General features: G+C 41.1%; 1 protein-coding gene across 1 annotated transcript in view; it reads right to left on the bottom strand.

Moving 5' to 3' along the window:
• Positions 1 to 23,912, bottom strand: part of CTNNBL1 (catenin beta like 1) — a 173,524-nt gene that overhangs the window by 24,002 nt on the left and 125,610 nt on the right. Inside the window, exons 12-13 of the mRNA XM_081097760.1 lie at positions 4,111 to 4,208; positions 1,554 to 1,634 (exon numbers count right to left, since the gene is read on the bottom strand). Coding sequence (XP_080953886.1) covers positions 1,554 to 1,634; positions 4,111 to 4,208 — 179 coding nt within the window. The remainder of the gene's footprint in view (positions 1 to 1,553; positions 1,635 to 4,110; positions 4,209 to 23,912) is intronic.

Raw genomic sequence — 23,912 nt, 5'->3', positions numbered from 1 at the left:
CATCATGTACAAGTTACTGCAAAGGGAATAAACGATGGAAAAGGAGAGCTTAATCAAAGAACAAAGGGGGTGGGTGTGTGGAATGAAAGGACTGTGTGTGGGACATGCTAGCGCCTGAAGTCCAGCCTCAGAATTTAGAGCCTCTGCCTTTTCGCTTGTAGTAGCATCATTGCATAAAAGAATAAAGTCCCAGCCAATCAATCCAATCAATCAACAAACATCTGAGGACTCATTAAGCCTAGGGAGCATGGGGAAATCACAAGAACGATACACGGTTGCCTGTCTACTGGTATTCATACATTAAGGTGTTTTTCGTGAAAGGGGAGGCAAAGAGAAAAAGGCATAATCTTTGCCAGCCCTGGGCTCTCACCCTGGCCCGCAGCATAGCTGGACTACCCAGCATAGACGGAGGCGGGCACTGAAACGGCTCCTCCACCAGGGAGGTTCAAACACCAAGTGGATCTTTAAGGCGAGAAGTAAACAGAGAATGGAGCGATATAGCAAACCAAGATCACAAGGAAGATGAGGTCTATTTCAGACTTTGAAAAAAAGCAAGAAAAAGATCATTATGCAACGTGACCAAAGACTAAGGAATGTCTTGTAGGAGAGAAAATATGAATCGAACATTAAAACAGATATGAAAACCTGCCCTCATTAAGGAGGCAGATGAGAAAGCTACAGAGGCCAGAGGTAGAGGAGAACAAAATGGAAGCAGGTAAATAACACAGGAGGTAGGATAACACCATAGTAAGCAAAGCCCCACAGGGAAAAGGACTAGCACAGTGATGGTGAGCCTATGACACGCGTGTCAGAGGTGACACGCGAACTCATTTTTTGGTTGATTTTTCTTTGTTAAATGGCATTTAAATATATAAAATAAATATAAAAAATATAAGTCTTTGTTTTACTATGGTTGCAAATATCAAAAAATTTCTATATGTGACACGGCACCAGAGTTAAATTAGGGTTTTTCAAAATGCTGACACGCCGAGCTCAGAAGGTTCGCCATCACTGGACTAGCAGGTTTCATTTCCATCAGCATAAGAAAATTAGCGTCAGTTGTGTAGAACCTGTGTGGGTTTTGCTGAAACACACCTGAGCTTCCCTTTTCTAGTCTCCAGCTTCTCATCTCTGGATGGGGAATTGGATCCAATAACCTCGCAGTCTCCTTTCAGCTCTTACACCCTGTGATCACCCTTCCTCCAATGCTTCCCTATGATTACAGACATCAGCAAGTGTGTGCATTAGCACACGCTGCCAATGTGGTGCAAGTCCCAGCAGTGTACTTGGGTTGACTTTCTAAGAGAAGCTCTTGTCAAGGGTATTAGAACGATCCCCCAGACTCGGGCCAGACCTGGCTCAATCCCACACAGCCTTCCTCCTGAAGGACTTTCACTCCTGTCAGAGGAGCTCTGCTCTTGCAAGCTGTTAGATGACATATGAAGGCAGACGGCACCTTAGCCCTTCCTGTTCTGCGGGTAAATATAAGGTGCGCAGGGGATCCAAACGGAGTGCAAGCCAATAGCTGGCGAAAGACAGGCAGGGATACGTACATGCTTTTCCCCTTCAATCTTCTTGTCGGCCACCTGCATTGCGTCCAGATATTTAAAATGCAACTCCATCAGTCTGTCAACCTGAAAGAGATATTCCATAGGCATGAGTGAGAAGGAAAGAGAATGTCAAGGCAAAAGGAAGGGGGAGCTCTGATTCATCTCTGTCACTCCTTATAAAGGGAGATCCACTCTACCACTCCCACATGGGAGATCAGCTTTGCTTATGGACACACCAGGAATGGATTAAAGAGCTGCATGGAACAAAGCAACACAGTCCCATTCCCCAAAGAACACGATGCATCCCCAGCCTTTTGAGGACTCCCATGAATTCAAGTTGTTATAAACAAATAAATAAATAAAATTTCAATCCCCTTTGTGCAAAGAGAAGGAGCTTGAAGTTACATACTTGATATTCACTTAGAACTTTACAGAATTTTTTTTTTTTTAGAACTGAAACCTTTCATGTTCAGATTCTGCCCCAGAGCTGATCTTTTTTTAAAAAGGTCTGAGTAAAATTTCTTTAGTTGCTTTTGAGTCAGAAGAGAGTGCAAGAAAAACTCCTTCAGCAACTTAAAAAGAACCTGACTTTTGCTCAGCAACAATTCAAAAACCAGTTTTAAACTTAACAAAAGTCATGCTTCAAACATGGCCTGAGGAACACTCAGTAGGCCTGAAAAAGTTTCCTTTTCCCCTAAGACTTCTGAAAGATTGAAGGAATACCATGAAGCCAGCCTAGACTTCTAACCCATCTCTTTACTATGTTGGCAACCCTGGTGTTTACCCAGGAGCTGTTAATGGTTAATAGCTGAAGTTGCTTCAACGTGGCATCAGAGAGTCCAGGAAGACTGCACCCAAATCCTCTCTGGAAACAACGATGGATCTAAGATCTTACGTATATTTTCATGTCTATTATTTCCTTAGGCCTTACAAAAACCTGACAAGGTAGGCAGAGAAGATAGATTACAACCCTAATTTCAAAGGTGAGGAAACTGAAGCACAGACATTAAATGTCAGCAAGGTGACATGATTGCTAAGATGTTCTGCGCCCTAACCTGATGGCCTTTTCACCATGCTACACTGCTAGTGAGAGAAGAAAAAATGGTTAGAGGTCGGCTCAAAGAGACAATCTTAAAATCTCTCCAAAGTCGGGGGGAAATGTAGTCTTACCTTGGACATAGGAAAGAAAGTTATTGTAAGTTAAAAAAGGCCTTTGCCCGGCTGGTGTGGCTCAGAGGTTGAGCATTGACCCATGAACCAGGAGATCACGTTTCAATTCCCCATCAGGGCACATGTCTGGGTTGAAGGTTCGATCCCTAGTAGAGGATGTGTAGGAGGCAGTTAATCAATGATTCTCATCACTGATGTTTCTATCTTTCTCTCCCTTCCCCTTCCTCTCTCTGAAATTCATTAAAAAAACCCCAAAAAAGCCGAAACCGGTTTGGCTCAGTGGATAGAGCATCGGCCTGTGGACTGAAAGGTCCCAGGTTCGATTCCGGTCAAGGGCATGTACCTGGGTTGCGGGCATATCCCCAGTGGGGGATGTGCAGGAGGCAGCTGATCTATGTTTCTCTCTCATTGATGTTTCTAACTATCTCTCTCCCTTCCTCTCTGTAAAAAATCAATAAAATATATTAAAAAAAAAACAAACCAAAAAAACCCCCCAACAACATTAAAAAAGAAAAAGAAAAGAAGGGGAGGCTTTGGTCCTTAATTTTTACTCATCTGGAATTATCTACTTATGTCTAGTATGATAAAATACACAGGCTTTCTGGACTTAGGCAGCCTGGGTTCAAATCTCAGTTCTGCTTTTTAACTGGGTGATCTTGGGCAAGTCACATAATGTCTCTAAGTGTCAATTTCCTTACCTGTAAATGTGAATAATACTGTATTACCCAATCCTAGTAGTCACCCACTAAATGATAGTTCTTATTCTCTTAAAACACGTATGGTTTGGCATGCTAGATAACTACAGAATATTTATCTAATCTCATTTACATGGTCAGTCCCATATTCCATAGCCCATCTAGAATAGGCTCTACCATTTCTTTTAGCATCATCTTCATTTTCATTACCACCACCTAGTAAGACTTCATTTGATCTTTATCTCACTGACTCTTCAAGATGGGTATCAATGACTTCATTTTAAAGCCAAGGAAAATGAGGCTCAGAGTAGCACATGTCTCAAAAGTGGCAAAACCAGGCCCAAATCCATACATCTGAATCCAAAGTGCATGCGTTCAGTCACTCTGCTGTGATGTCTCTCATCACCCTCCCCACCCCCAATCTTATTGTAATCTACTCTCGTGGGGTCTAAAACCCCCTTTAAAGTGCTAATTGATACTACCCTATGATGTTACTACTCCCAGGGGAATGCACTTGGAGATGAAAGACAGAATAACCAGACAAACCTTTCTCATCCAAAGCAATGGGGCCCAGACACTGGAGAAGATATTTTAGGGCAGGAACAATCAACCCAGCACCCTTCAGACTGCATCAGGTAAGAGCCCTTCTATCACAAGCGGTCTGGTCCCATTCTTACAGTCCATCAAGCACCCACCTTCTCACTGTCATTTTCAGTGAATTTATTCAGCAGCCGGGTTCGCTGTTGCCCTCTCAGGTTCCGCAGGAGGGAAGCCAGGATCGAACAGACATGCTCTGGGTTGGGAAGGAGGAAAGAAAACATGCTGTGATCAGGGCAGTAATTATTACCTCTTCAAGCTTGGTCTGGTTCTATCGAAGGGAATAAGGAGGCCTTCCCTGACTGCGGCTATTGATTAATAAGACAAGAGCCTAAACTGTGTCATTGGGAACTGAACTGAACTGGTCTTCTCGTACTGCACAGAAATATATTCATAGGGATGATACCTTCAAGGCCAACTTGAGCAAATGAATCAAAACTAAGAATCTCTATTCTGCCTGGAATTAATTGATTTTTATTGTCCACAACAGAACTTCAAACTAATCCCCCCTTTACAGAAATAATCTGTAGAAAGAATATGAATACTGGCCATGAGATGAGCATATAATGAATAAATAAGACATGTTCATCATATTCTCAAATTACCTTATCACTTTCCCAAGTAAACATCCCAGAATTAAATTAGAAATATGATAGGGCCCCAGTGCAACCACTTACATTCTGGTACAGCTAAAACCCCACCTTTAGATTTAAAGCAGCTGGACAGCAAGTACTTTAAAACGGTAATGATGCTTTTTGAGTTCACAAAACCCATGGGCATTATTATGAGGTACTATTCTTCTACCCCTGGGAAGAAGAGGGTAATTGAAGGGTATACTAAGGCTTCAGCTATAAAGAGATTCTTTTCTTTAAAAAGAATTTTTTAAAAATCAAGAATAATGACCTTGAAAAGGAAGTGGCAAAAGTCTATTCATGGAAAAATGGCCAAGTTTATTTTGAACTAAAATGCACATGGTGTGGAACAATAAATATTCTATTTGATAAGTGACTGAAGGGCATCTTCAAATGCCAAAGTTACCTTGAGTTTTCAAAAATCACTTGACTATTAACTAAAGTCACAAGTAAGCATTCTTATTGTAGCATAGATAACTATTATTGTATTTGTTTTATTTCCTCACTTGTATCAGAAGCATTTCCCACCTCCTCATTTCCCTGTTGTCTTAATGCTGGAGTTATTTAGTCCTTAGACTATTTTCTACCCACATTCACTTCCATGGGGATCTCATTTAGTCCCATGGCTTTAAAAACCATTTACATGCTGACAACTCCCAAATTCGTTTCTATAATTCAGTCCTATTCTCTGGATGCAGACTCATACATTCAACTGTCTGCCTGCTCTTTCTATGCGGTTGTCCAAGATCCTTTAAACTTAACATGTCCCAAACCAAGCTTTCGATCTTCCTCCTTAAACCTGTTTCCCATGGTCTTTTCCATCTAGTTAATGGCAGCCAGGTTCTCCAATTTCTCAAGCCAGAAACAGTAAAGATATTCTTAATTCTCTTTTGTCACATGAACCACAGGAAACTTTGTCAGCTTTACCTTCAAATTATATCCAGAATCCCATCTCTTCTTACTAAGGCCCCACAGTTACTACTCTGGTCCACACCACCATCATCTCTTGCTTGGAATATTCAACAGCCTACTTGTGGGTCTCTCTCTGTTTCCACTCTTGCCCCCGTTGACCTAATCTCCATAGAGGAGTCAGAATGATCCTTTTTTAACCTAAAGTTGAATCCCATCATTCTTCTGCTTAAATACCCTCCAATGGCTCCTCTACTCGCACAGCCTAAATGCTGTTTCTAACGCCAGGCATGCTCCCTGAGCCTCTGCACTTGCTATTTCCTCTGCCTGAAATGCTCCTCACCAGATTATCTGCATGGCCTAATCTTTAAGTCTGCTTTTACTCAACTGTCATCTCCTCAATGAGGCTTTCCTTTGACTACCCTATTTAAAAATGCAATGCCCAACATTATTCCCAAGTCTTATCGCCTCTCTTTTTCTTTAGCATGCATTATCTTCTAAAATACTATGTTTACTTATTTATTTTGTTCACTGCCTCTTTTCAATTAGAATATAAGCTCCACAAAGGCAGGGATTTTAGTCTGCTTCAGTCATTGCTATATCCGAGGTCCTAAAACAATGCCTGGCACGTAGTAGGTACTTTGAAAAATAGTTGCTGCGTGAATGGGAAGAAAGTAGGTTCTCGATACAAGTTTTTGGTGGTGGTGGTGGTGGCGCGAGGAACAGAACAAACCAACCAACCATTCTTGAATTCTGGATATCTGTCAAATGCCTTCAAATAACTTTCACCCTTTTGTATATTTTTTGCATTTGAGATTAGTGGAGCCACCATTTTCAATAAAACTAGAGGCCTGGTGCAAGAAATTTGCGCATGGGTGCGGTGCCTAGGCCTGGCCAGCAATCAAAGCACAAGCGTCTGGTATGGAAGGGCAGGTGCCAGCTGACCTCTGGGCCCTGGGCAGCACTTGGGCCCCCCCTCTGCCTGAATCACGGCGCCCAAGTCCATAAGCGGAGATGTGGTGAGCACAGCCGGACGCCGCAGGCCGGGGCACAGCATGGGCCTCTGGGCCTCCCAGCAGTGCCGCACGGAAGATGGGCGGGCAGCACTCTCTCTCCTGTAGTCTCAGCGGCTGCGGCCCGGCTCACCCGGAAGATGCTGCGTGGGTGCGGGGTGGGATCCTAGAAGGTACCTGAGTGTGGGTAGCAGGGGGAGTGAGTGCAAGCTCGGCAGACACCCTGCATTCTCACTGTACCTCCATCCTGTCACCCCTGCCCCCAGGTAGCCGGTGAGAAGTCGCAGTGCTTCACCAATGCCCGCCATGTTCCACGCTACCCCTTGGTGGTCATAGCCAGAGGTGGAACGACCGCCTGAGGGGGCAATTTGCATATTAGGCTTTTATTGGACAGCTCTAATCAGTAGATTCAATTTTTTTAAGTATAAATCTTCATAAGACCCAATATCTTTCAACTTTTATGTAAAGCTAGGATTGAGGTGGTATAATCTCCATCTTGAACAAAAGGAAGGGAGCAGGAACAGGAAGAAGGGTGGGGTGAGGGTAGAAGGCGGAGTGGACAGAACAGGCACTGTTTTCACAGGAAGGTAAACAACATCATGAACCCAGGGTAAGATCAGTGAACCAAGACAGCTAAGCACAGGGTGAGAAAGTAAGACAAGAAAGGGAGGCCTTTGAGGTACATGTCAGGGAAAGTCCTCTGACCTCTGTATGCCAAGGAGAGAAGACTATAGGAAGAAGGATTGGGGGATACAACAGTTCTGCAATTTGGGGCCAAGCAAAGTTAGAATATGGCTGTGATCTCTTGAGCTGGTGAACAGATGCAGGACAGGCCATAATAAATGCAGTGAATTCTAACAAGCTCAGTTCTGAAACTGAAATTATCATGACAACTGGTTAACAATTTCCATGAATATACAGGACAAGCTGACAAACATTGAGGAAAAAAGTTCTCATAGATTATGTGGGCCAAGTCTCTCATTGTATAGGTAAAACTAGTGAGGCCCTCAGAGAGGTGACTTGTCTGCACAGCTAACTGGTGAAAGAGGTAGAACTAGAACTTCAGATCACTCAGTCAATCATTTACTGACCACTTTTTTCTGTGCCAGCCAGGCACTCAGTGCTCAGGGCCCGAGACAAACAACACAGTATCCCTAACCTTTAGGTACTCTTTACTTAGTGGGCAAACAGAATAATACCTGGTAATTACAGTGCAGTGCGACAAGCTCCTTCCATGAGGTGGGCAGAGGACACTTGAGGACCACAGAATAGGGATACCTGACCTAGATGGATTCCCATTGGAGGTGCCAAACAAGCAAAGCCCAGCCATGGCCAACAGCTAGGCAAAGAGGAGAGAGCATTCCAGGCAGAAGGAACAATATATGCAAAGGCCAGTGTGGATGGAGTGCCACATTCAAGGGGTTGAGGGGGAAGGGGAGAGAAGGGCAGTAAGATGGGCAAAGGCCAAACCATGATGAAAAGTGACAAGAATCCACTGACAAATTTTAAGCTGTAGAGAGAGAAGATTCTGAGTTTAGACCAATCCTGGCAACTATACTAGTATTCCTTTTAGAGATCAGGATCAGGAAAATGTTTTCTTCCTGATGAATTTTTGTGCTTCTTATCAGGGTTTCCTTTTTGCCTTGGTTATTAGAAAACTCAACCACAGGAAGCAATTTCTTATTGATGCCCTCTATTCTCTACCAATACATTTTAAAATAAAAGCAATGGTAAAACCAAACTATACAAAAAGGTATAAAATAGACTCAACAAATACTTATTGAGCACCTACTAAATATATTTCTTTTCCCATACTCCTCTCACTACCCTATTCCTCTGTCCCAAGAAAAATAACCTACGGAAGTATACTGTGTACATTTTCGGAGAAGAAATTATAATATATATATTTTCCATATATTCTGTACTATACCTTTCCATATCAGGACACACTTTTTTTTTTTAAAAAAAAAGCTATCTATAATTCCACCGAATCTTGTCGTAATTTAACTTGTGCCTCAATCTTGGGCATTTTAGGTGGTTTCCAGTTTTTGGTTGTATTGTTTTTGCTATTAGAAACAATGCTGCAATAAATATTCAAGTACACAATTTTGGCAACTTTTGCATGTATATTCTTAGGGTAAATCCCTAGCAGTGGAATTGGTGAGTTAAAAGGTACTGATATATAGAATGTTAAAAGACACAAATACTTCCACTCTCTCTGTCTTCCCAAAAGGCTGTACCAATGATGCTTCCACTCCACACACAGAATGGAAGTATGGAAATAGCCTATATAATAAAGCAGTAATATGCAAATTGACCGTCACACTCTCACACAAGATGGATGCCCCCATGTGGTCATAAGATGGCAGCCACAAGATGGCCAGCAGGGGAGAGCAGCTGGGAGGGACCAGGCTGGCAGGGGAGGGCAATTGATATATGTACAAAAGGCCCGGTGCACAAAAATTTGTGCACTGACAGGGGCGGGGGTGTCCCTCAGCCCGACCTGTGCCCTCTCACAGTCTGGGACCCCTCAGGAGATAACCACTTGCTGCTTAGGCCCACTCCCCGGGTGGCAGATGGCAGGCTCGATCCCGCGGTGCCTGCCCTGCCTCCCCGGGTCGCAGATGGCAGGCCCAGATGGTGGCGGGGCGGGTGGCGGATTGCGCTGTCCCACCCCGCCTGCATGTGCAAATTTAACGGCCATCTTTGTTGGGTTAATTTGCATACTCTTCTGATTGGCTGATGGGCGTAGTGAAGGTATGGTCAATTAGCATCTTTGTCTTCTTTTGATTAGCATGTTTTTGTTCTTGTCATGAATAAGGTTAAGCACATTTTCTGATGTTTACTGACCATTTGTATTGCTTTCTGTGTGAATTGCTTGGCCTTATTCTTTGCCAATTTATATTTCTATGAGGCTCTTATAAATTAAGAATATTACCATTTTGTCGTATATATTGCAAATATTTTCTCCAGTTAGACATTTGTCTTTTGACAAATTCTTATTCAAAGCTAAGATTTAGTACCACCATATTGTTTTGCTGTAAGCTGCTTCAAATTCTTATTTGAAAGTAAGTAGGGCACAGTAATAACTGTCACAATTTTTATTGTGTATCTATGACAGTAGGCTTATTTGAATCTGTATACAATTTTCTCATTGTTTCCCAATCCTCACTACTAAGCTACGAGAAAGGTACTATTCTCATCTATTTTATAAATGTAGAATCCAAAGCTCAGAGAAGTTTTTAAGTTATGTAAGGTCATGTCCTTGAGTAAGTGGTATGAGCTTAGACTTGAACCCAAGTTGTATGACTGTGAACTGTAAGCTTTTCATACTATATTACATGCTTCATACATAAAAAAGGTAATCATCAAAGCTTTCAAAGGAAGATAAAAGAGACCAGAAACTAAGCCATGTGAAGTCTGAAAACCTGCATCATGCGGGGCTCACTGTGTCCAAAAGATAGGCACTACGTAAATTTAAAAAATATTAAACAGTTTAATGAGAGGAAAATGAAGCAAAAGGCCACATGGAATAGGATGTCAATGTACAACCCCCCTTTCTCTTTTACTGAATTACTTTTTCCAGAAGCAATTTCTACCAGAGTCCAAATAAAGAAGAGACTTAGGGTTTTAGGCAGTTCCACAAATACTGAACTTCTCAATCATTTTCTCTTTTAATCTTGCTGATTAAGAAGGATGAGAAAGAGCTGGAAAGAGAATGTTCTTTATATACCTCAACAAGTCAGGGGATGGGGCACAGAGAGGGGATTGGAGCTGTAATTCTCAAAAGGAAAATATAAAATACAGAAGAATCTGTTTTAGGGGGGCACTAAGATCATATCAGCATGTATTTCCATAGCTTATCCCAGCCTGGAGCAGAGATACCTTAATCAATTGCAGTGGTATTCTAAGAGCAAAGGTCATTTACCTATTTGTTTGGGATTTTAAGTAAAGTACAGCTTGTCAATTTCAGGAGACCTGAAGCTGCCTATGTTCCTTCCATCTGTCTCTCTGGGTGTTAGGGCTGGCCATCCATCACCAGTGCCTGCCAGATAGGAAAACACTTCAGCCACCCCAAGTTTTACACACACACACACACACACACACACACACACACACACACACACACACACAGTTTCATTAGCCACTAATAAATGTAGCTTCCCTAGGAACAGATTTCAGCCCAAGGTGGTGTCAATTTTTCAAGCACCAAAAAGATGGGAGAGCTGCTGGCAGAGAGAGCAGGAGAGATAACAGGTTTATCTGCTGGCCAACACTGCTCAGCTACTCTGTCATTTCGACGGGATAAAATGGAGGTGAAGGATAGCTATGGAGTAGTCAACACAGACCAGGTAAATGTAGTGGCTCCATTGCGGAGAACAACCTCTCCAGCAGGGCGCAGGAAGAACAGAACACGAACACACACCACCACCACCACCACCACTCCACACCCCCTTTAGAGAGGGAAGGCCAAGAAAATCTACATTTTCAAGTCACTGTGTAGGGAGGTAGAGGCCTTGGTAGAGTATCAGAGAGGAAGTCCTGAAATTGTGCCAGCGTGAACCCCTGCCTGCTGGGTGTCCTGCTCAGTAGTCAAACTGGCTGCCTCAGACACTAATTAGTGAAACTGCCTAAGGAGGTATGGGGGGGCGGGGGGAGGGCTCTGGTCCACTCTTCCCCCAACTCAAATCTCTTCAGGGCCTCTTAAGGGTAATTAGCAATGGGTTAGACCCCTGGTTATACACTAAAAGGTTGATTCTCTAGGGTCAGTTAAGAGTTCTGTAATTTCAGAGCAGGGAGAACTGGAAATCTTAGAATTCAACTTCTCTGGAGTTCTGAGTATAGAAACAATAGCTCTGATAAGGGATGTTATTTTCTTCGTGTCCAAAGTAATTTTTTGGGCCACTGGAATCTAGATCTACTGACAAACACTTTTGAGAATCTAATGGACCCTTATGCATGCTATCTCTTCATATATATATATGTATAAATGTAACATTTCCATGGAGGAGGCTCCTTGGTTAAGAACCCATGACCTGTATACCCAGATCGGAGGTCTTTCCAGAGGAGACAACTGGACTGGCAGTCACTCCCATCAGTTTCTGTGTGTATCTTTTTTGTCAAGAATAAAATGGATTAGAATTTCCCATTCCATTCTTTAAAAAAGTATGGCCCAACCCATATATCTGCTGTCTACAAGAGACCCACCTCAGAACAAAGGATTCACACAGACTGATGGTGGAGGGATGGGAAAAAATTTTTCAGGCAAATGGAAATAAAAAAAAAAAGCTGAGATAGCAATACTGACAAAATAGACCTCAAAATGAAGGCCATAACAAACAATAAGGAAGGCCACTTCCTAATACTACAGGGAGCAATTCAACAAGAGGATATAACTCTGGTAAACATATATGCACCCAATACAGGAGCACCCAAATACATAAAAAGACTTCTGGAAGATATCAAGGGAGAGATTGACAGCAACACAATCATAGTAGGGGACTTTAATACCCCATTGACACCACTGGATAAATGCTCTAAACAAAAAATCAGCAAAAAGAAACAGCAATCCTAAATGACTTACTAGATCAGATGGAATTAATTGACATCTTCAGAACATTTCACCCCAGAGCTAAAGAATATACATTCTTTTCAAGTGCACATGGGACATTTCCAAAGATAGACCACATATTGGGACACAGGCAAAGACTCCTCAAATTTAATGATAGAAACCATATCAAGCATCTTCTCAGATCACAATGGCATATTAGAAATCAAGTACAATAAAAACAATGAAAAAATATTAAACACTTGAGGCTAAATAGCATGCTATTAAACAATGATTGGATTACCAGAGAAATCAAAGAAGAATTAAAAAGCATCCTGGAAAAAAATGACAATGAAAACACAACAATCCAAAATCTATGGGACACAGTGAAAGCAGTCCTGAGAGGGAAGTTCATAGCTCTACAGGCCTACCCAAAAACAAAACAAAACAAAAAAAACCCACAAGAAAAAATGGTAATAAATTATCTAACCCTACAACTTAAAGAATTAGAAAGACAGCATCAGGAAAAGCCCAGAGGAAGCAGAAGGAAGGAAATAACAAAGATCAGAGCGGAAATAAACAACAGAGACCAAAAAAATGATACAAAAAATCAATAAAACCAAGAGCTGGTTCTTTGAAAGGATAAACAAGATTGATGAACCTATAGCCAGGCTCACTATGAAACAAAGAGAGAGGACCCAAATAAACAAAATCAGAAATGAAAGAGGTGAAGTTACAACTGAACCCACAGACATACAAAGGATTGTAAAAAAATACTATGAACAACTCTACTTCAACAAACCAGACAACCTAGATGAAATGGACATAGTCTTAGAAAAATACAAGCTTCCAAAACTCAATCAGGAATAATAATTAAAAAAAAAAAAACTGAATAGACCAATCACTACCGATGAAGTTGAAGTAGTAATCAAAAAACTTCCAGAAAACAAAATCCCTGGTCTGGATGGCTTCACAGGGGAGTTTTACCAAACATTCAAAGAAGAATTAAAACCTATCCTCCTCAGACTATTCCAAAAAATTCAAGAGGAAGGAACACTTTCAAGGTCTTTCTATGAAGCCAGTATTACCTTAATCCCAAAACCAGATAAAGATACCACAAAGAAAGAGAATTACAGGCCAATATACCTGATGAATATAGATGCTAAAATCCTCAACAAAATTCTAGCAAATCGGATTCAGCATTACATTAGAAAGATCATACACCATGACCAAGTGGGATTTCTACCAGGGATGTAAGGCTGGTATAATATCTGCAAATCAGTAAATGGATATATCACATAAACCAGGGGTCCTCAAACTTTTTAAACAGGGGGCCAGTTCACTGTCCCTCAGACTGTTGGAGGGCTGGACTATAGTTTAAAAAAAAAAAACTATGAACAAATTCCTATGCACACTGCACATATCTTATTTTGAAGTAAAAAAACAAAACGGGAACAAATACAATATTTGTATTTGCATGTGGCCTGCGGGCCGTAGTTTGAGGACCCCGGACATAAACAAACTGAGAGACAAAAATCACATAATCATATCAATTGATGCAGAAAAAGCATTTGATGAAATCCAACACCCTTTCCTGATAAAACTCTCAGCAAAGTGGGAATTCAGGGATCATACCTCAACATAATAAATGCCTTATATGACAAACCTACAGCCAACATCATACTCAATGGGCAAAAACTAAAACCATTTCCCCTAAAAACAGGAACAAGACAGGGATGCCCACTTTCACCACTCCTGTTCAACATAGTACTGGAAGTGCTAGCCATAGCACTCAGACAAGAAGAAATAAAAGGCATCCAAATTGGAAAAGAAGTAAAACTGTCATTATTTGCAGGTGACATGATATTGTACATAGAAAACCCTAAAGACTCTCTCAAGAAACTACTAGACTTACTAAATGAATTTGGCAATGTAGCAGGATACAAAATCAACACCCAGAAATCTATGGCTTTTTTATATACCAATTAGAGGCCTGGTGCACGAATTTGTGCATGGGTGGGGGTTGGGGGGCCAATCGGGGGTGGGAGAGGAGTCAAAGGGAGTTGGCTGGCCGGCCCCACCCCTGATCGGGGGAGGGCAATGGGTGGGGCCAGCCGGGGGGAGAGGCCATTGGCGGTTGGCTGGCCGGCCCCGCCCTCTGGTCAAAGGTACAATTTGCATATTAGCCTTTTATTATATAGGATAATGAACTCACAGAGAAACAAAAAACAATTCCATTGACCATTGCAACAACAACAAAAAAACCCTAAGATACCTAGGAATAAACTTACCTAAGGAGGTAAAGGACCTGTACTCAGAAAACTACAGGATATTGAAAAAAGAGATAGAGGAAGACATAAAAAAAAAAAATAGAAGAATATACCATGTTCATGAATTGATAGAATCAACATCATTAAAATGTCCATACTACCCAAAGCAATCTATAGATTCAATGCAATCCCCATTAAAATACCAATGGCATATTTCACAGACTTAGAACAAATTTTCCAAAAATTTATATGGAATAAATAAGACCCTGAATAGCTGCAGCAATCCTGAGAAAGAGGAACAAAGTTGGAGGGATACATATTACCAAATATTAAGCTATATTACAAAGCAGCTGTTCTCAAAACTGCCTGGTACTGGCACAAAAACAGACATATAGACCAATGGAACAGAACAGAGAACCCAGAAATCGATCCAAGCCATCATGCTCAGTTAATATTTGAGAAAGTAGGCAAGAGCATACAATGGAGTCAAGACAGTCTCTTCAATAAATGGTGCTGGGAAAATTGGACAGCTACCTGCAGAAAAATGAAACTAGACTACTAACTTATACCATACACAAAAATAAACTCAAAATGGATAAAGGACTTAAACGTAAGACAGGAAACCATAAAAATCTTAGAAGAATCCATAGGCAGCAAAATATGTTGTAGCAATATCTTTACCGATACAGCTCCTAGGATAATGGAAACTAAGGAGAAAATAAACAAATGGGACTACATCAAAATAGAAAGCTTCTGCACAGCAAAAGAAACCATCAACAAAACAAGAAAGCCCACTGCATGGGAGAACATATTTGCCAATGTTATTTCTAGCAAGGGTTTAATCTCCAAAATTTATAGGGAACTCATACAACTTAACTAAAGGAAGATAAACAATCCAGTCAAAAAATGGGCAAATGACCTAAATAGACACTTTTTGAAAGAAGACACACAGAAGGCCAAGAGACATATGTAAACATGCTTCAAAGTCACTAATCATCTGAGAGATGTAAATTAAAACAACAATGATGTACCATCTCACACCTGTCAGAATGGCTATCATCAACAAATCAACAAACAACAAATGCTGGTGAGGATGCGGAGAAAAAAGAACCCTCATGCACTGCTGGTGGGAATGCAGACTGGTGCAGCCACTGTGGAAAACAGTAGGGAGTTTCCTTAAAAAATTAAAAATGGAACTCTCATTTGACACAGTAATCCCACTTCTAGGAATATATCCCAAGGAATCAAACACCAATCAAAAAGGATATATGCACCTCTATGTTCATAACAGTATAATTTACAATAGCTAAGATTTGGAAACAGCCTAAGTGCCCATAGCAAATGAGTGGATTAAAAAATAATGGAACACTACGCTGCTGTAGAAAAGTAGGAACTCTTACCATTTGCAACAGTATGGATGGACTAGAGAGCATTATGCTAAGCGAAATAAGCCAGTCAGAGAAAGATAAATATCACATAATCTCACTCATTTGCGGAATCTAATGAATAACATAAGCTGATGAACAAAAATAGATTCAGAGACATAGAAGCATTGAACAGACTGTCCAACCTCAGAGGGAAGGCAGGGGAGAAGGGAAGGGAGGGTAAGAGAGCAACCAAAGGACTTATATGCATGCATATAAGCATAACCCATGGACGCAGACAGTAGGGGGGTGAGGGCATGTGCTGGGGGGTGAGAGTGGCCAGGGAGAGGTCAATGGGGGAAAAAGGAGACACATGTATTATTTTAAACAATAAAGAATATAAAAAAAAGTATGGTCCAAGTTCCAATAGGTTAACACTGCCTCTCTCTGTGAGGAGGGCTATTTATGCATAAACAGGCTTGTTTACAACTCAGCCTTTCGGTGTCCCATTGCTGAGAAAGACATGGAGATACACTGAGAGGATTAACTCCTGAATCACCTACTAGTGAATTAGTTAACCTTATGTGGAGCTTTGGAATCAGACAGACTTGGAGTCAAATCTTGCTTCTGGCACTTAGTAGCTGATTAGACTAACCATTATTAATCTCTGAGTCTCAGTTTTCTTATTTATAAAAGGGGCTATCTGCTCCATCTATTAAGTCCATTGTATCATATGAGATATGTGCACAGTCGACACTCAACAGATATTAGTTTGAGATCTGCTGTACTCAAAGAGCATCGAAAGAGTCTCCCACCTATGCACCTATCAGAGATCACCATCTAACTCCTTCCATATTGCACCCTGATCTCATGTCCACCACTGAACATGTTTCAGTCTGCCTGGGTCATCTTAACTAGCTCCTACTGAGAAACATAGGAATTTAGCCCTGGCCAGGTAGCTCAGTTGGTTAGAGCATCGTCCCTATATACTAAGGTTGCAGGTTTGATCCCTGGTCAAGGCACATAGAAGAATCAACCAATAAATTATCAATAAGTGGAAAAACAAATTGATGCTTCTCTCTCTTCCTGTTCCTCTCCCTATCTCAAATAAAAAAATTAAATTAAAAAAAGAAATATAGGAATTTAGATTGCTTTGTTTTCTTAGCTGATAAAGCTATTTTCTATAATCCTAAAGTGGGACAAGACCAAGTTCACTCAGACTCCTTCCTCTCACGGTCAATGAACTGAAAACATAGCACATGTTCTGTAAAGGAATTGAAAAATACCTTCTCCTTTATGAGTTTTATAACCACAGGACAATTAATTACAGGCTATGAGATGGTACATACAGCAACCACTCCTTTACTTGAATTTCTGTGTACCTCTTATGTACAAAGTACCAAGGACTGCAGAGATGAGAGCAGACAGTCCACTTTAGAGAAGCTTGCTGTCTTATGTGAGTAGGGCTAAGAAATATACAGCTACAATAAAGTACACAATTAACTGGCATATGGAATACGCATAGCACATATGTGAAAGGCCTCTAATCAGCTGGGGATTGGGTAGGAAAAAGGAGGGAATGGGTAAGGGTGGCTATACAGATTAAAAATTAGAAAGTCAGAGCTGGATTTGTTACATGGACAGGTGAGTGGCCGTGAGCTCTCAGTTCTTAAGTTTTTGGTAGTAAAGTTGCTAGACAGATAGAAGCCAGGATGTTGGGTTCTCTGGGCACATTTAATTCTGAAGCATAGACCTGGACCATATATTCCTGAAGTCAGGGATAAATGGAATACTACTATATTAACAAGTCTCCCAAGGTGGGTAGTGGGATAGGAGGTGAGGAACAGAGGGATGAAGGTGACAAGGTGCACAGTAACAATCCCTAAATGTGACGTCCTCATCCTTCTGTGCCAAGTGAAGTGGCTCCAGATCCCGGAGATAGCCTGCTTGCATCTCTGTAGAATTTCTGGTCCCATAAGGTAGGGGAAGATGACATTTCCCACAAAGGAAGAGGAGGCACTAGCAAGCTGAGCTGGGCCACAGGATAAAGCCTCTAAGGATCTTTGGCAGAGGAACTGACACTGAATCATCCATTTATTCATAAAACAGAATCCTACAATGTATAAGATAACAGTGTTTGGGGACAGAGACAATCAGACACTGATGCTGCCCCCCAGGTGCTTGAGGTCTATTCCATCTAAAATTACAGAAGGGGACAATGAAAGGGAAAGGGCAGACACTACTGATGGAGAAATACTCTCCCAGACAGAGGGTCTGGGAAGACTGGTAGGCAAGGTGGTACTTGAATTGAGCCTTGAAGAAGAGAAAAGGCAAGGGGAGAGCCTTGAAGAGAGAAAGGGCAATGGAAATAAGGATATTCCAAGTAAACGGACAAACTTGAAGCAAAGGCATTAACCTGGAATATACAAGGAATGAACCAAGAAATGAAAGAGGTAAGTGTGAGGGGAAGGAAGGGAGGATAAAGGTAATGAGACTGGAAAGGTGGAGGAAGGGTGCAGATATAATATAAATGCTGGACTATGGGAAGTGGATCCTAACCAATATCCTGATGACCTGACATTTAGACACTGGCCCAGCCTGCCTGGTTGGGAAATGAATTCAGGGCTGCTCTGCCCACCCAACTTCAGAGACCTCCAGCAGCCCAAATGGTTAAAAAACACACACACACACACACACACACACACACACACACACACACACACTGAGTGGCCAGATTATTATGACCACTTGACGTTTGTAGGCAAATTAGCTATAATTTCGTGCTGAAGTTGCTAGAGGGCCAGACCATTATAAATAGGAAAGCAGGTTGTTTACCACGATAGTAGAAGTGATTTTTTTCTGAAGATTTAACAGCCTTTGAACATGAGCCAGATTATTTTGAGCACCCCATCAGTACTTCGTTGGGCCACCTTTTGCCTTCAATACTGCGGCGATTCTTCTTGGCATTGACTCCATGAGATGTTGAAAAGTGATGCGAGGAATCTGACACCATGCCTGATGAATAGCACTGTCCAGTTCTGTGAGATTTGATGGTTGTGGAACCAGCTGCCTGATGGCTCTTTTAACTTTGTCCCACAAATGCTCAATTGGATTGAGTTCTGGTGATTGTGGGGGCCACGTAAGCAAGGTAAAGTCTCCCTCATGTTCTTGAAACCACTCCTGCACAATTCGAGCACCGTGGCATGGCGCATTGTCTTGTTGGAAGAAGCCATCTCCATTGGGATATGCCATCAACATGATAGGATGAAGTTGATCAGCAGCGATACTTAGGTATGTTGTGCAATTCAGACGTTGTTCCACACGAATTAAAGGGCCCAAATCATGCCAGGAAAACATGCCCCAAACCATAACACTGCCCCCACCAGCTTGAAGGGTTGTACTCATGCATGTGGGGTGCATGCTTTCATGCTGTTTTCGCCAAATTCTCACTCTGCCATCTGCATGATGCAACTGGAAACGTGATTCATCGGACCACATGACTTTTTTCCAATACTCGACTGTCCAATCCTTGTGTTCCGGTGCGAATTGGAGACGTTTTATCTTGGAAACTGCAGACAGCAAAAGTGTTCGAACAGGCCTTCGGCTTCCATATCCCACACGATGCAGTGTACGGCTAATTTGCCTACAAACGTCAGGTGGTCATAATAATCTGGCCACTCAGTGTGTGTGTGTATATATGTGTATGTACATATATATGTGTGTGTGTGTGTGTATATATATATATATATATATATATTTATATATATATATATATATATATATATATATATATATATATATTCCACATTCAAAGGCTGTTAAATAGTGTTGTTTACCCATATCTTCAGAAAAAAATCACTTCTATCGTGGTAAACAACCTGCTTCCCTATTTATAATGGTCTGGCCCTCTAGCAACTTCAGCGCGAAATTATAACTAATTTGCCTACAAACGTCAGGTGGTCATAATAATCTGGCCACTCAGTGTGTGTGTGTGTGTGTGTGTGTGTGTGTAGACACACACACACACACACACACACACACGCGCACGCGCGTCAGCCTGAGTTCTATTCTTAGTAAAGAAATGGTCCCTGCACTTCAACCATCAGGCCCATGTCTTGGCAAGATTTTGCAGGGCTATTTGAATTCAAGGTCACGCTGCAGAGCTACTTTTGTTTCCACGGAACATCTAAGGCCATCAGCTCTTTTGTTTTAAGGAAATCACACAGCAGTGTTCTCTCATTTCTAAAATTAAAACCATCTCTTTTTTATTGCTGCCTACCCTCCCTTCCCCACCCCCACCCCGAGCATCCTAGATAGACAGACATCCTGCTTTCTGGTAAGACTCTAGATGTGAACAGGATGTTTAAAATACCCTAATTAGATCAATCTTTACTTCAGCAGTGGTGTGTTAGAATACAGAATAATCTGTTCCATGCCTGGCACTGGCAACTGAAGGAGCAGGAGGCCCTGTCAAATCAAGCCTTAACATCACACTCCTCTGCCTTTATTATTATTTTTCCCTTTTTACATTTCATTATAATGGACATCTGCCTGGCAGGAAATGTGGTAACCCAAAAAGAGTCACGCGTGTGTGCTCAGCCACTCCAGTTGAATATTGATGCAAGTCAAATCAAATGCTCTTCTCAAGACAGATGGATCTGTGTATCTATAAATAGCCCCTTTAACACATACACAAAATACATATATTCCTATTCTTACCAACATTTACTGAATCATGAGCATGCAGCAAGTCCTGGGTTAGATGTTGGGGATTTAAAGAGGCAATAGTTACTGTAAACCTACTATATGCCTATGTACGCTTTACACATGTTGCATAATTTAATTCTTACAACAATCCTATGAACATGTTCTATTATTCTCCTTATTTTACAGATAAGAAACTAGAGATTCAGCTGAGAAAATAAATTTGCCTCCCAGGTTTCATAGCTAAAAAGCGACTATTAGTTCTACTATAGTAAAACTTGATTATTTTCCGCAAGTGTTAAAAAACACCCCAAAAGTATATAAAAAAAGCAGTCAACCTCATTAGTACTGCAAATAAAATCAAATCACGAAATAGTTTCATTTGATGAGGTTTTCAAAATAACGAATGCCAGAGTACTGTGGGGCGGTAAGCTCTCCCATGTTGCTGCACACATAGGCACATAGTAGGTTTGCAGTCCTGAAACCACTCTGCTACATGGCTCTCGCCAGCAGACGGTAAGCTCCTCAAAGGCAGGGTCCACATTTTATTCATATCTACATCTTCAATATCTAGTCCTGTGCCAGGAGTTCAATCACTACTAAATCTGACATCCTAAAAACACTGCAGTAAGAGTTAGCTGTGGGAGGTCTGTATGGCCCCTGAGAGAGGGTCTGGAAGAGTCAAGTTCTGAATAATGAGAAGGAATTTATCAGAGAGTCAAAGTGGGATTGACATTCCAGACAAAAAACAAGAGGTTTAAAGGTCTGGAGATACGAAGGAGCACACCGTAGGAAAGGCTACAGGGTGTGCGAGGGAATGAAAGAGGTGGGATGGAAATACAGAAAGAACCTTGCTTCACTCAACTGAAGAGTCTGGTCTTTACATGTACAGGAATGTGTAATGAAGAAACAGTCAGATCTAGATGGTAACAGAAGCATAGGCACATACACAATATACTGCATTTGGGTATATGTAACAGTGAATTAATTCTCTCTAAGCAAAAACTGAAACAGTTTTTCAGAAAGAAGCCCAGTTTCCTTGCCCCCTTCTCAAGGGAAAAAGGGAAGTATGACATAAAGAACATTAGAGTTAAACTTTGAGAAAAATCTTTTATGTGACTCTGAATTGGTCTCTTCTCCACCCACTCTCTGGGCCTCAATATCCTTGTTTCTAAAAAAAAGAGAAGTGGCCTGGATGATTTATAAGATCCTCTCTGAATTCAATGATAAGATTCTAGTTATCAAAAAAAGATGTGAACAATTATGCAATGACCTAGCAATTCCACTCCTAGGTATGTACTTTAGAGATAATGAAAACATATGACTACAACTTGTAAAACAATGTACATTGCAGCTGTTCATAATGGCCAAAAACTTAAAAATAGTCCGTCAATAGAAAACATATATCCACTCAATGGACTACTACTCGGCAAGGAAAAATATCAAACTACTGACGCATACAACACAGGTGAATCTCAAAAACAGAAAGCTTTCCCCCCAAAAGAATAAACACCATATGAGTCCACTCATGAGGCTCTAGACAAGGTTAACCTAATCTATGGCGAAAGACTCAGAAGAGTGGAACACCTCTGTGGGGTGGGGGATGAACTGACTTGGATAACTTCTGGGTGGGGTAGTGTTCTGTGCCTCGATAGAGCATGTATTTGTCCAAACTCATCCATTAGTGCACTCAAGATCTGCACATTTCACTCAATGCAATTTTATTTTAAAAACTGAACTCTAGGTTAATGATATTCACGTTTAAGGGTGAAGTATTCTGATGTCTATAACTTCACACATTAAAAAATAAAATGGATGGATGAGAGAGTGACAAAGCAAATGTGATAAAATGTTAACTATAGAATCTAGGTGGTGGATACATAAGCATTTGTTATATAGTTCTTTCAACTTTTCTGTATGTTTGAAAATTTTCATAAGAAAATGTTGGGAGGAAGAAGGCTAATAAAAAATAAGAATGAGAGATGTGAGCTTGGAATATAAATGATGAGATTCCTGAAGGCTATTTTTTCAAAGGTAGTTTTTATTTATTTATTTTATTTTTTTATTTTTTTAAAATATGTTTTATTGATTTTCTACAGAGAGGAAGGGAGAGGGATAGAGAGTTAGAAACATCGATGAGAGAGAAACACCAATCAGCCGCCTCCTGCACGCCCCACACTGGGGATGTGCCCGCAATCAAGGTACACGCCCTTGACCAGAATCGAACCTGGGACCCTTGAGTCCACAGGCCGATGCTATATCCACTGAGCCAAACCGGTTCTGGCTCAAAGGTAGTTTTTAATATGTCTTTGTATAAAATTTTGAATGTATTTTCCATTGAAATAGGCACAGTGAAATCTATTTAACCTAAAATATAGCCAAAATTAATTCAGTATTCGCAAATTTCAGTTGCAATGAGATTCCACAAACACTGTTTAAACACCTACTGGATGCAAAGTAATATCATAGGTGTTGCTTTTGGTTGACTTATTTCACAGTTTCCATGGGATCTTTCCCCTCCTTTCGGAGTTCCAGTAGCACTAGGCATTTAAGAAAGTGTTTACGTGCTATCTTAACTAACTTACACCCCTGTATGGTGGGAAAATGTGCTTTGCAGCAAGAAAGGGATATGTATGCTCAAGAAAAACTTCTTTCTGCTACCTAGTTATTCTCCAAGGGTGCAGAGAGAAAAGAACAGAATGACTTATGTGGCATCTAACATTCCCTCTCAGGGCTTGAGCTAAAAGCATGAAGTTCCTTAGGTCAAGTGTTCATATATCAAAGAAGGCCCATATCTCAGATGGGTTGAAGGAGAGATCCATGAAGCTTTAAGTACCTGCCATGTGCGTACACTACCATCTCCAGTAGAAAGTGATTCCGATCTAGTTTTCTCTGGCTCCTACAATGTGAACCAACTCCACCACTCCAGTGTGAACTGGGGAATGGTGCTGGTTCTGGGGAGCACCACGAAGAATGAGCTAGCACCAGGGACTTCAGGAACTTTGAGAAGGCCTGGCCAAACTCTGCCTAAGAGAGATGTATACCAAGTGGCAGAATTCTAACTAGCTGAGACTGCCAGTTGCCTATCCAATTTCTCTTCTTATTTATTACCAATAGAATTCATACTTATTTGGTAATATTTCCAGCTTAAAAAGAAAAAGAAAAACAAAACTGCAAGCTTCCCTTATCATATGACATACATGTAGGTATAACCATGTGACCAACCCTGGGTCAGAGATTTAAGATGAACTGGTATTTGGCATTTGGGACTTATAGGAGGGGACATGTCCCCTTCTGCCCTACCCCTTCCTCTTTTTGTTTTCCTGTTGTTGGAATATAGACATACTAACTGGGACTCTAGTAGCCATCTGAAATCATGAGGCAATCTTTAAAATTGAAGCTACTTTAATAGGTCCTTGGAGTACAGAAGAAGCAAACATTCCTGACCCTGTGATAAGGG

This window comes from Myotis nattereri, assembly GCF_964212035.1.
Source record: "Myotis nattereri genome assembly, chromosome: 8".
Taxonomy (NCBI): domain Eukaryota; kingdom Metazoa; phylum Chordata; class Mammalia; order Chiroptera; family Vespertilionidae; genus Myotis; species Myotis nattereri.
The sequence above is the reverse complement of the archived record's forward strand: the minus strand, read 5'-3'. Positions and strand labels throughout refer to the sequence as shown.